Source organism: Mesoplodon densirostris, chromosome 18 (genome assembly GCF_025265405.1).
Source record: "Mesoplodon densirostris isolate mMesDen1 chromosome 18, mMesDen1 primary haplotype, whole genome shotgun sequence".
NCBI lineage: Eukaryota > Metazoa > Chordata > Mammalia > Artiodactyla > Ziphiidae > Mesoplodon > Mesoplodon densirostris.
In genome coordinates, this window is record NC_082678.1 from 52113865 (window position 1) to 52126531 (window position 12667).

Below are 12667 nucleotides of genomic sequence, written 5' to 3' on the forward strand. Positions count from 1 at the left end.
TTTAAATAAGTTAACTAATAAGCAAAGTATGTTGAGAAGAGTATGAGTCAGTCTGAATACAGATTTCTTTGGGCGTGTCACCTTCTAGCCTCTTTCCTCATCTGAAAAATGGAGATCATAATTCTTAATTTGTAAATGTATTATGGGATTTGGTAAATGTAAAGTGCCTAGCATAGCACCTATTATAGTAGATACAGTAAGCATTAAACCATGCTCCGCTTTCCCCTGGTCGCTGCAGAGGAACACAGATTGTTAAGACCTAGTTCTTAACTTCAAGGCACTTAAAACTTGGTACAAAAAGAATAGTTTTGGGCTTCCCTGGTGGCGCAGTGGTTGAGAGTCCGCCTGCCGATGCAGGGGACACGGGTTCGTGCCCCGGTCTGGGAGGATCCCACATGCCGCGGAGCGGCTTGGCCCATGAGCCATGGCCGTTGAGCCTGCGTGTCGGAGCCTGTGCTCCGCAGCGGGAGAGGCCACAGCAGTGAGAGGCCCACATACCGCAAAACAAAATAAAACAAAAAAGAATAGTTATTTTTTTAATATGCTATAAACTTATTTTATGTAATATAATTTGCTATATATATAGTATACAATATGCTATAAACTTTTTAAATATGGTATAAACTTCTATTTCACTATTTTTAAATCCCTGAATTAATAAGCATGTGGACCATAGCACCCCAAGGGTAGAAAACAAAAGTGTCTTAGTTCAAAAATAACTTTTAAAATTTGGGCCTCCCTGGTGGCGCAAGTGGTTGAGAGTCCGCCTGCCGATGCAGGGGATACGGGTTCGTGCCCCGGTCTGGGAGGATCCCATATGCCGCGGAGCGGCTGGGCCCGTGAGCCATGGCCGCTGAGCCTGCGCGTCCGGAGCCTGTGCTCCGCAACGGGGGAGGCCAAAAAAAAAAAAAAAACTTTTAAAATTTGAATTCAAAACATATCTTAGGGGCTTCCCTGGTGGTGCAGTGGTTGAGAGTTCGCCTTCCGATGCAGCGGACGCAGGTTCGTGCCCCAGTCCGGGAGGATCCCACGTGCCGCGGAGCAGCTGGGCCCGTGAGCCGTGGCCACTGGGCCTTCGCGTCCGGAGCCTGTGCTCCGCAACGGGAGGGGCCACAGCAGTGAGAGGCCCGCGTACCGCTAAAAATATATATATATATATATATATATATATATCTTAACCTATCACCTTTAAACACTGGTCAAGTTGGGAAAGGAACCACTTTTCATGAGCTACCATTGGATACTGTCAATCTGAGGATGTGTGTTTAATAGCCAAGATAGTGAGTGATGAATTTAAAATATTCCTGCAGTAGGAGCTTTCTGTTTTGTGAGAAAATGTATGTTGAATAGGAAAGTAGTTGCCTAGTTAATTTCTTCTTTTTAAAAGGACACTAATTTGTTTCAGTTTACTGACAAGTATTTATATGTGATTCAAGGACTGCTTTGTGTTGTCACTGTTTGTTCTAGTACACAATCTCAGATTTTTTATTTGCACAGAATGGGAGCTCTGCCCAGCCAGTGTCCTTTCAAGTCTGATCCTTTTTACCCCTCAAAAGATAACCTGATGTACCACAATCGGCATGAGTATTCTCTTGCTTTCCTTTTTCCTTTGTTGATGCTTACCTTTTTCTGAAATAATGTGGTTATGATTTGTTATTTAGGAAATGGATTTTTTATAAATTGGTAATAAATTGATAATAAAGGCGATGCTTTTCTTCCCCCTCTCATTTTAAGAGGTAACCTTAAAAAAAATGTAACCTAGATCTTTGGAGCCATGGAAATTTTAAGAATTGAATTTGATGACCAAGAGCAGTATGACCTAGGGAATTACGCAAAAATTATCAATTCCTGGAGCTCGAGCTCACCCCATTCTAATTAAATCAGAAGGAAGGGGTGTGACTTAGGCATTGGTGAGTTAAACTCTTCAGGTGATTCTGATTTGCAGTCAGGATGAGAATCACTAACCTAGAAGGGAGGGTAAGATGGTGGTAATACTTGGAAAAAATATATAAAATCTTTTCTTAAATGTCTAGCATATTGCCCAAAATAAATGCTCAGTAAGGGATGAGATTTTTTAAATATGGTCTGATCTTTAATTAAGTATGCCCTGTGTCAGTTTCAGTGGACATTTGGAAAGTCTCTCAAACCAATTTTTGTAATATATTGAATTGATGACGGAAGTCTTGACCTAAATGTAAGTCATTATTTTACTTGAACCCAGTTTCTTTAAAGGTTAAAGAATTACCTGAAGTATCCTGTTTTCCAAATTAGAATAAACACACACACACACACACACACACGTCTTTCCTTTGCTTATGTCATATTGGATAATAAATAAAATTGGTCATTTATTAGTCCACTTGGCATTCTCAAAGTCCAAAAAATAATCAGCCTTTGGATATTTGCTATAAATAATCCAATAAGCAATATTTATAGAGTTATGTCATACTTAAACAGTAAGATATGCGTTACATTTATACTTAGCCTTCTTTTGTGGCTATAAATCTCATCTGTTTCAGTTGTGCTCTATTTCTTATTGATCTTGACAGTGTATTCTCTAAAATAATAAAGTGAATGAAAATGTACGTAGTCACTTTTATTCTAACAAGTCTTAATTTATTATACAAAATTTTAAATTTTAATTAAATATTTATAGTAGAAAACCACTTTCTTATGTGTGCCATATATAAAGATGAAAACATCTAGCATAACATTAGCTGTGTTGGATAGATGAGCTGGTATGGATTCTGTCACATTCAGCAAAGAAAGTACCACGTAACTATATAGTTCAACTCTATGCATTAAGAATGTGACTTCTGTTAGATGTTAAAGCATATACTTGCCTGTAACGACACACTAAAACTCTTCAAAATTTAATAACATTCGGACAAAGATCATTTAACTACTCTTGCTGAACAGGAAATATTTAATTGTCCCTTTCTACCTCTATTAGTCAGTTCCTTCAGCTTGTCTTTAAAACTTTCCTCAGATGCTTGGTTGTTTTATTTTTGCTTTTTAAAATAGTGTCAGACACAGTTTAAGTAATTAAGTAAGCAGGCATACTTCTCCCCTTCTCACCTGCTTGATTCTAAATTGCGCAGCCTGCCATGTTAAATTTTAGACCATCAGAACAACACCTTGGCATTAAGTATCAAACTGACTTCATTTTTACTCCAGAAACTTTCTCATTGCTACTTTGCATTTTTCTTCACTAAAGCATCCGTTAGTTGGTGAGTTTTTCAGTTCCTTCTTCATCTTTTCTTTCCCTTGTAACTGTGAGCACTCCAGTGGATTGCATCATTAGGTTAGGCCCTGTGAGCTGTTTTGCTCTTTTCCAAGTGTCTGATTCAGCAGGCCATAGACCACTGCTTGCCAGAAAATCGCCATTGCTTCTAGGCTGACGCTTGCCTACTTGTTTTGATCGTCTGAGAGATGAGACTTTGTTTGCCAGAACCACAGTTGATAGAAATAAAATTGTACAGATAAGAAAAAGCACCACAATTATAATTAAGCAAACTAGCATAGCCATTTTGTTGTTGTTTTCCTCACAGACACCTTTTTTGAAAATTTCACTGTGACTTTTGCTTGTGTTTTCAATGCTATGTACTGTTGGAGAACTGTTCCTGACAACGGAAGATATATAAAGCTCCAGTTCAGATTTAGGAGTTAAAGATGCAGTGTGAGATGATGTTGCTATTTCAGGCATTTTTGTAGAAATAACTTTTTTATCTACTTCGGGAGTTTTAGGGTTTGTGTTAGTGTTTTCATTTTGGCTTCTGCCCATCTTATTTTGAATATCTGGATCCAAGACAGTAGTATTATTAGCCCACAGATGGGTATAGTTTGCTTTTGTTCCAGGAGACAAAGAAAAAACTGTTGTCATCAGAAAGGCAAGATGCAGGTAATGTCCTGTGTGTTCCATGTCCGTGAGTATGCTGGTAATCTGTTGGGACAGCAATAAAATTTGTTAACTTGTGAAAGAATAATGGTTCCTCATTTTGGTAACTGTAGTTAAAAGATAGACGGCTGATAATGTTATAAATTAGCTGCAAGCTCATGCCTAACATTTGCTATCCTGTTTGAATTCCTTCTGAACTGATTTTTTTTTCTGTTAGGCTACATATAAAGAAACAATTTAATTTCTATTAATTGTTTAAATGCTAAAAGGTGGCATTACAGATATCTACTAATCATTGTAAACTGAATACCATGGTTTTATAGTTTTCTCCCTCTTAAGCATGCTAGACTTTAGCTTTGAGTCAGATACTTCGGCTTTCACTTTTTTGATTCCTCCTTTTTTTTTTCCTGACCATTTAAGGAAACTCCTTGTAGAAACTCCCCATCCTCTAACAAATGAGTCACCAATCTTTATAGTAAAGGAGAAATGGGACATTTTGCTTCATGTATGAAAAGAAAACGCAAATGGCTTTGTGGTAATGGGAGGGGGGGCAGTTCAGGAACGGGGAAGTGTGGTAGCAACCAAAAGAAAACAGACTTCAAGTAGGAATTCAAGATGTTCTTTTTTCTTCTTGGGTGTTTATCTTGAAGCTTAGAATAAAGCTGGTACTTAGAAATATATTCCTAGTAGTTGTGAAAGCAGTTTTATGGTGGTGGGTCTCCCTTCACCTCTATATCCCCTGACTTATTGTGGCTTTCTGAAAGCAAAGGCATGCGACTTTTCTCATCCTAAACATTTGGCATTAACAGAGAAAAAGAGGCAAGTTTCTTTTGAATAATCTCAAAAGTTCAACAAAAATTATTGACTTTTTTCATTATTATTTATGCTTAGCATTTTTCTGTGAATGTTTTGACATAATTTTTTAAAATAAATTATACAATAAAATATTTAATAGAAATAAATACAACATCAAGATCATGGGGATTTAGACTCAATTGGGAAGTCAAGGCAGCTCATGAGTCTCAACCTATAAAGGAAAAAGTGGAATTTCAGTTTTGGCTCTGAGCTCTTTGGAAGCCAGTCCACAAAGGGGACAAAGTCTGATCCTGATTTTCATTATTCACTGTAAGATTGAAGATTTAAATACAACTAGCATATCTGTTCCAGGTACTGGTAAACAAGCAGGAAAGATTTATTACCATTATTGAGCTATCTCTCAAAATAGTATTCCAGTCAGAGCCACTTTTGTAAGAGTATTTTATTGTTAGCATTTATATGAATAGGGAAGTGGAAGGAAAAACTAGATTATTCTCCTGAGATGTACTAAGTAAAATTGCCTGTTTAAGAACTTTATTTTATATAAGTTCTTCTCAAAAAATGTACATGGGAATTTGTTTTTTTTTTTTTTTTTTTAATGCAGATTTATTCCGTAGGTCTAGGAGGGACCTAAGAGTTCTAACCCACACTCAGGTGACACAGATACTGCTGCTACTCATGCTTCTTCTTCTTCTTTTTTATTGAAGTATAGTTGACTTAAGAATAACGTATGTGATACATTGTTATACAAACAAAAGTAGCATATAGTAAACAATGCTAACTGGAAACTAACCTCTGAAGTAATATTTTCTATTGATAATAGGGAGGGGAAAAAACCTTTCTTACGTGTTCTAGAAGTAAGATTACTTTTTGGATTATGATCTTTAATAGACAGTTGAAGATATTGTGCACTGACTTCTATCTAGTAGTGTCCAGCTTCGATTTTTAAGTTGAATGACATAAATCTTTGGATACTTTATGATTCTTCCACAAAGAGAAATACTTTAAATTGGGTTAGCAAATAATTTCCATCCTTTTAAACTAGACTGGACTTCTGCATTAGATGCTAAAATGATTTAAAGCGTGTTATTATTCTTGTCACATTAGTTCATTAACAATGTAATATGCATCATAGTATTCGTACACATTTTAACAGTGCTCACCATGGGATAGATAATAGGCCCGCTGTTGATTGTCTTCAGCCAGATGTACTGTCATCTCCAAATAAACAAACTGTTAACAAAATGAGACTTTCTCTTACCCTTACAAATGCCTAAGAATAGAGAGCTGTCTCTACATCCCAAATTTATGCAGTGGAGGCCAGGTTGTTATCAAAAGTTTTCTTTATCTCTGGTCATTTTCAATAAAAATTATAATGCCTAAGCATTAGTAATGAGAAATTTATTTTTTAAACTTATTTTAATAACAAAACTGTGCAATTCACTCTGGAGTCTAAGCTCAGATCCTTCTTAATCCTAATTTAAAGCTTTATGTTGATGGTAAATCTTTCCATCTCTTACTTAAATTTTACTTAATAGGAGAGAAAAAACAGCATACGTTTTCCATTACTAAATCTACTTTGTTAGTAAGATACTTCAGTACTGTTTGAAAGCACTTCCTCAAACACTAATCTGTATGAAGTTACAAGTGAAAAGGCATAAGAAAAACCATATATATGACCTACCTTACAAAATGCTTGGTCAAAATCTTATTATAACCTGATTTTAATAAGCCACTTCTTTTCTTGTCTTGAAGCACAGCTTCCAAGTAATTTAAGGCAGAATAGACTTGAAGAATCTGAGCCTAAAAGTAAATCTGCAGTAAAAAAGGATATGTACAGCTAGCTTTCCACTAACCACAGATGACACATTTCCTTTCCACTGCAACTAAAGCACATGTCACAGGGGAAAAAAAGAAAAAAACTCCAACTTGTCTAGTTGGCCACTGGCATAACAGGAGGCTTTGTAGAACAAATCCCCGCCTCCAGGGCAGGGAGGGTTTTCTGCTTAATGCCTTTTGACCTTACATTTATTATGTATGCCTGCTGTATGCTCTTGAATGATATGTTAGTATCATGAAAATGAAGAGAAAATAGCATTTTCCCTGAGATTGAGCATTAAAATCGTCTCTAAAAATTATATTTGTATACCACAGACTGGTTTGATAACATGAGTTTGGAGACCCGGGGTATTGGTCAGATAATAGAAACAGTAATGTATATAACCAACATCTCAAAGTGTGGAACTGCAACAATAATTTGGAGAGAATATCTGATACACTTAGATTATAAGGGACAGAAAATGCTTTTGTGTGGTTTAGTGTATACACACACACACACACACACACACACACACACACACACACTCCCCTAGAATGTCCTGTCATCACTTCATATTCATTCTCAAATGGACTTCATTTTTCCCCCTAAGTGGCTGCCCCTCATGATCTCTGTTTTTGTTCATGGTAGCAACATTCTTTGTAATGACAGAGCCTTGGTATACAGCAGATCCTTTTTTTTTTTTTTTTTTTTTCTTTTTGCGGTATGCGGGCCTCTCACTGTTGTGGCCTCTCCCGTTGCGGAGCACAGGCTCCGGATGCGCAGGCCCAGCGGCCATGGCTCACGGGCCCAGCCGCTCCGCGGCATATGGGATCCTCCCAGACCGGGGCACGAACCCGTATCCCCTGCATCGGCAGGCGGACTCTTAACCACTGCGCCACCAGGGAGGCCCACAGCAGATCCTTTTAATTCAAGCCCTTTCTTTCAGCCCTGATCAGACCTTGGATCATGTTGGTCCTTTCTTCATATTTTTGAGTCAGCTTCTTCTTTCACTGTCACTTCTTTTCATCGTTACCCTAGTATTTTAGATGCTTATTAAACCATACCTAGACTACTACAACATCCTTTTTTTACTAGCCCCGACTCCTTCATATATGTTGTATATATCACTTCCTGTGATCATAACACCCCTTTCTTTTTTTTTAACACCCCTTTCTTTTAAAAAAATGTGGTTGAATAACTCCCTAACACCTACAGCAGCAATTCAGAAATGTTTGTGCACATAAATATCAGATGAGAAGGTTGTTTCAAAACAATGAAAATTTCCAGGCTCCACTGCATAGATTCATATATAGTAGGTCTGGGCTGGGACAGGAAATTGCATTTTTATCAAGCACCACAGTTGATTTTGATGCTGGTGCTCCACAGAACATCCTCTGAGAAATACCAGGCTCCTAGGAGAAAACCTGAGCCCCTTGGTTGAACAGTTCTGGTCCATTTACAATTTAGCTATTCTGTATTTTTCCATCTTTATCTCTTAAAACTTCTCTACATGAATCTTCCATTCTAGCTAAACTAGCTGATTCTTACCTCAACACATCTAGTTACCTATTTTTCTCCTTCTTTCCCTCTCCCCATGAGGCCTGCCAATCCCTCTTCTTGTTGAGTTTGAAATTCCTCCTGCCCGCTTCAGCATCTTTTATGTAGTTTTCACTGGTTACCCAGTTTGTGTTGATTTCTCCACTCTTTTTGTGTGTGTGTGTGGTACGTGGGCCTCTCACTGCTGTGGCCTCTCCTGTTGCGGAACACAGGCTCCGGATGCGCAGGCTCAGCGGCCATGGCTCACGGGCCCAGCCGCTCCGCGGCATGTGGGATCTTCCCGGACCGGGGCATGAACCCGTGTCCCCTGCGGACTCTCAACCACTACGCCACCAGGGAAGCCCTCTCCACTCTTTTGAACTTAACAAAAGTATTTTTCTCTGCAATTTCTTTGACAAGTGATTACATACTACCTCATATCTTTTCTTTGTTCTTGAAATATTTTTCTTTTATTTTAAAATCATTCGACTTGTCATAGTTTTGCCTTATTTTCTCCCAGTAAGATTTAAAACTCTTAGGAAAGGATATTTATCTTAGCCTACTTCGTAGTACCACCTGAGTCATCAAGTATAGAACACTGGTAGTTTTGATTTGAAATTCTCGTACTGTAATTTGTGGGCTTTCTGATGGTCCTGATTTTGACTCCTCACATTGATTAGCATTCTTTTGAGTGTAAGCAACATATGACCTAATACAGCTTAATCAAAAAGTGGAATTTATTGGCTCACACAGCTGAGTAGTACAGGGATAAATGTGATCCCAGGAGAGGGGCTTTATCTAGGACTCAGATGAAATGGCCAGGGCCCCAGTTTCGCTCTTCATTTCTCTGCTCCATTTCTTCAGTTTTTAGACAGGCTCTTCCTTCATATCTCAAGATATAAGCTAACAGCTGCCAGAGCTATATGGTCCCTTATTTATAAACATCAGGAAAGAAAAAGGTCTCGATTCCCAGTTTAAGCTGAAGTCTTTGAATTGGGCCTCTTTGGCCCTGGTTGTTCTGCTTTGAGTCATGTGATCATTGTTGAACCATTCTCTCTGGTCACAGTGAGATATGAATTGACTATAAGTCATTCAGTTTACTCCAGGACTCCAAGTAGGTCATTCCCACCCAAACTGTTCACCTGGGAACTTGGATGGGCCTAGAAGCAACCAATCAATGTCCATTGACTTCCTCCTTGCTTGACTATGGTGGGCAGGTTTGTTGTTGTTATTGTTGCTCAAAGTTATTGATCTGGGGATTTGTCTCTTCCATTTTACTTCAGCCTTACTTCTCAGTGTCTTAAGAACAAGTGATTTAAAAAATGGATTCAGACTTTGTATAATGGTTTAATATTATAGTTAGTTTTCTCTAGAAAACTAGTTAGAATATAAGGGAATAAAATAGATTAGTAGCATCTGTATATCCATTCAGAACTCTGTTAATGATCTGTGTACTTTTTTTCATCTTCCTTAGGTTCAAAACTGGTCAAATCAATGGCGATTTGCTGATATACCACGTCTTACTTACTTTAAAGCCATATTATGCAAAGCCATATGAAATTGTAGTGGACCTTACCCATACTGGGCCTAGCAATCGCTTTAAAACAGACTTTCTCTCCAAGTGGTTTGTTGTTTTTCCTGGCTTTGCTTATGATAATGTCTCTGCAGTCTATATCTATAACTGTAACTCCTGGGTCAGGGAATACACCAAGTATCACGAGCGGCTGCTGACTGGCCTCAAAGGCAGCAAAAGACTCATTTTCATAGACTGTCCTGGGAAACTGGCTGAGCACATTGAGCATGAACAACAGAAACTACCCGCTGCCACCTTGGCTTTAGAAGAGGACCTGAAGGTATTCCACAATGCTCTCAAGCTAGCTCACAAAGACACCAAGGTTTCTATTAAAGTAAGTTTCACCCCCTGTTAGGTAAGTGATTCATTGCCTTTCTTGACTAACCTGACTATATACTGGACTCCCCAGGGTCCCGGTAGTAATGTATCAAACGTAAAGTCCAGATGGAGGAAAACCAAGCTTTCTATATCTTCGTGGAGGTCCTGCAGAAAACTGGAGAGGTGTACCCTTAATAATATTCCAGGTTGGATTGGAGGCAGGAGAGTGTTGTAGAATGGGCAGTTTGCTGTATATCAGTCTTACAGTAGGAATATGTGAACAGTGGAAATTACCTATTGAGAGTTCTTCTGATTATTACATGCTTTTTGCAGAGTGAGGAAGGTGAACCTTCAGGATAAAACCTGTAATTATCCATAGGATTCTTGACCTTTTAAAAAATAACTTTTTTCTACTGTTTTCAGTCTCTTTTGACAGCATTTATGACAATAATTATTGAACCTATTTGAATACATAATGGTGGTAACTCTTCTTTAAATGGTTAACATGGTATTTTGTTTGGTTGGTTTTCGAAACTTCTCAGAATTCTACATAATGAAATTTAATTCTTTTCCACTCTACCCTCTTGCTACCATTTTTCAGGTTGGTTCTACTGCTGTTCAGGTAACCTCAGCAGAGCGAACAAAAGTCCTGGGGCAGTCAGTCTTTCTAAATGATATCTATTATGCTTCGGAAATTGAAGAGATCTGCCTAGTGGATGAGAACCAGTTCACCTTAACTATTGCAAACCAGGGCACACCACTCACCTTCATGCACCAGGAGTGTGAAGCCATTGTTCAGTCTATCATTCACATCCGGACACGTTGGGAGCTGTCGCAGCCTGACTCCATCCCCCAGCATACCAAGATTCGCCCAAAAGATGTCCCTGGGACACTGCTCAATATCGCATTACTTAATTTAGGCAGTTCAGACCCTAGTTTACGGTAGGTTTATAAAAAACTCATTTCAATTTTATTCAAGGTTTGTTGGTTTTAAAATGAGACCAATTAATAAGCTTTTAAAGCAGCCTCTACCTTAATACTGTAAATTGGCAGGTCTTCTATATTGGTTAACCAGTATGACCTCATCCAGTTCGCATGAACTGTGGAATTGTGAATAGGGTGATTCACACTAAACCAATGTATGTTCTTTCAACTTTCAGCTGAAACATACAGCATAGCAGTTTTGGTGGGGTTTTTTTTGTTCGTTTGGTTTTTTTTTTTTTTTTTAAGTCTTTTTTTTTCCCTAAAAGTCTATTTCTAAATTAAGTTTCTCCTTTTCTGAGTTCTCTAAATTTTTCCCATGTTCAAAAGTACATCACTATTAAGTTTCCTCGCAGTCAAATTAGATTATCATTGTTTGAAAAGGAGGGCTTATAACTTTAGCATTTTAAATGAAAAAAAGAAAAAAGAAAAGAAAAGGAGGGCTTAATGTTCAGTAACTCAGTAACACAGCATAGTTTCCACCTGTGTAACTTTAACAAAATTCTTGAAAGAAAGCTTAAGACAAATACAGATGTCAGATGAACAGTGTATAATTGGTTCTGGTTAGGCTTAGTAATCGAAACATGAATGAGGAAAGGGCAGGGCCTGGGGAGTCAGTAGATTAGGTTTAAATCTAGATCTGCTTCTCTTTATGACTTTGGGCAAGGTACTGAAGTTCTGCTTCAGAAAATCTTCCCTTGGGTATAATATAACTCAGGTTTATAAATGGGCTTTTTAGAATTCCAAATTCTCCCTTATTTGAGAGGGAAAAAAAAATCAGCAAGATTTCTTTACCTGGATGGGCCTCATGGGGTTCATGAACTCCCAGAAAATATACACAAAACTTCATGTATGCTTAGCTTTCATTATCTCAGAGGAGTCTGTGACACCTACTCCCAGTTTGAGGAATCCCAGTTCTTTGTAGCTGTTGAAATATACAGAGTGAAAGTCACTGTCAAAATAATATCACCCAGAATTCCTAGGAGTTAACAAAAGATAAACTTAGAAACAATAATATTAATATTTCCATTTTAGGAAAATGGAACTATAAGTCTGTCTCGAATTTCTAATTCAAAATTCCTTATAGAAGAATGCTAGCAAACTTTCAACTATTATTAGCTTGAATGAACCTCTATTCTCTTGTGAAATAAAGCAAGCTGACAGCTTCTGCTTTTTACTGAAGCATGTTGTTGCAGAGAAAAAGCCTTGAGGCAAACTTATAATTTCAGTGGCTTTTTCCCCCCATATGGTTGTTGCATAAATGTATTAGCATGATGAAAGTTCAGAGGTAAGGAAAACCTGAAGTTTACTGAGCAAACCATTTCTTTGGTGGATAGGGGAGAAAAATCATCTAAAAATTGAGTTTTTTGAGCTGTTTCCTAAGTTGTTTAAATATATTTTTAGACATTTATAAGGGAGCTTTTAGTTCTCATGGAACCTGGATATATATTATGGTTTGGATTTTTTTTTAATTTAGTGCTTATGTATAATAGTAGGAGTTCATAAAAGAAAAAAATGGCAGGGGGGACTTAATTATATTAAAAAAATGTTTGACCTCTAGTTTGTAGTATAACTTGTAGGACGCCTGGAAAGAAATTCAGTAGATGCTGATGAAAGATTTTAACAATCTAATTTGATGAGGGCCATCTCATTTCTCATTATCCCAGTTATAACTGGATCTAGTGGGAGCGGGAGCCACAATTTGAGTTTTGGCCTCACTGAAAAT

General features: G+C 37.7%; 2 protein-coding genes across 6 annotated transcripts in view; one reads left to right on the plus strand and one right to left on the minus strand.

Annotated features, from left to right (window-relative positions):
* NF1 (neurofibromin 1) overlaps positions 1–12667 on the plus strand; it is a 261641-nt gene that overhangs the window by 203201 nt on the left and 45773 nt on the right. For all 4 annotated transcript variants that reach the window (XR_009530430.1, XM_060082451.1, XM_060082452.1 and 1 more), the window contains 2 exons: positions 9544–9976; positions 10562–10902. Coding sequence is in view for 3 of the 4 variants with exons in the window: in XM_060082451.1 (XP_059938434.1) it covers positions 9544–9976; positions 10562–10902 (774 nt within the window). In the remaining variant the exon portion in view is untranslated. The remainder of the gene's footprint in view (positions 1–9543; positions 9977–10561; positions 10903–12667) is intronic.
* On the minus strand, positions 2595–6591 carry EVI2A (ecotropic viral integration site 2A). Of its 2 annotated transcripts, XM_060081377.1 has the most exons (3): positions 6399–6591; positions 5878–5947; positions 2595–3943 (listed from the first exon to the last, which is right to left on the minus strand). In XM_060081377.1, the coding sequence occupies exons 2-3, from the start codon at positions 5878–5880 to the stop codon at positions 3224–3226; spliced, it is 723 nt and encodes a 240-aa protein (XP_059937360.1). In that variant the 5' UTR covers positions 5881–5947; positions 6399–6591; the 3' UTR covers positions 2595–3223. The 2 variants fall into 2 exon arrangements, with proteins under 2 accessions (XP_059937360.1, XP_059937361.1); XM_060081378.1 differs by lacking the exon at positions 5878–5947.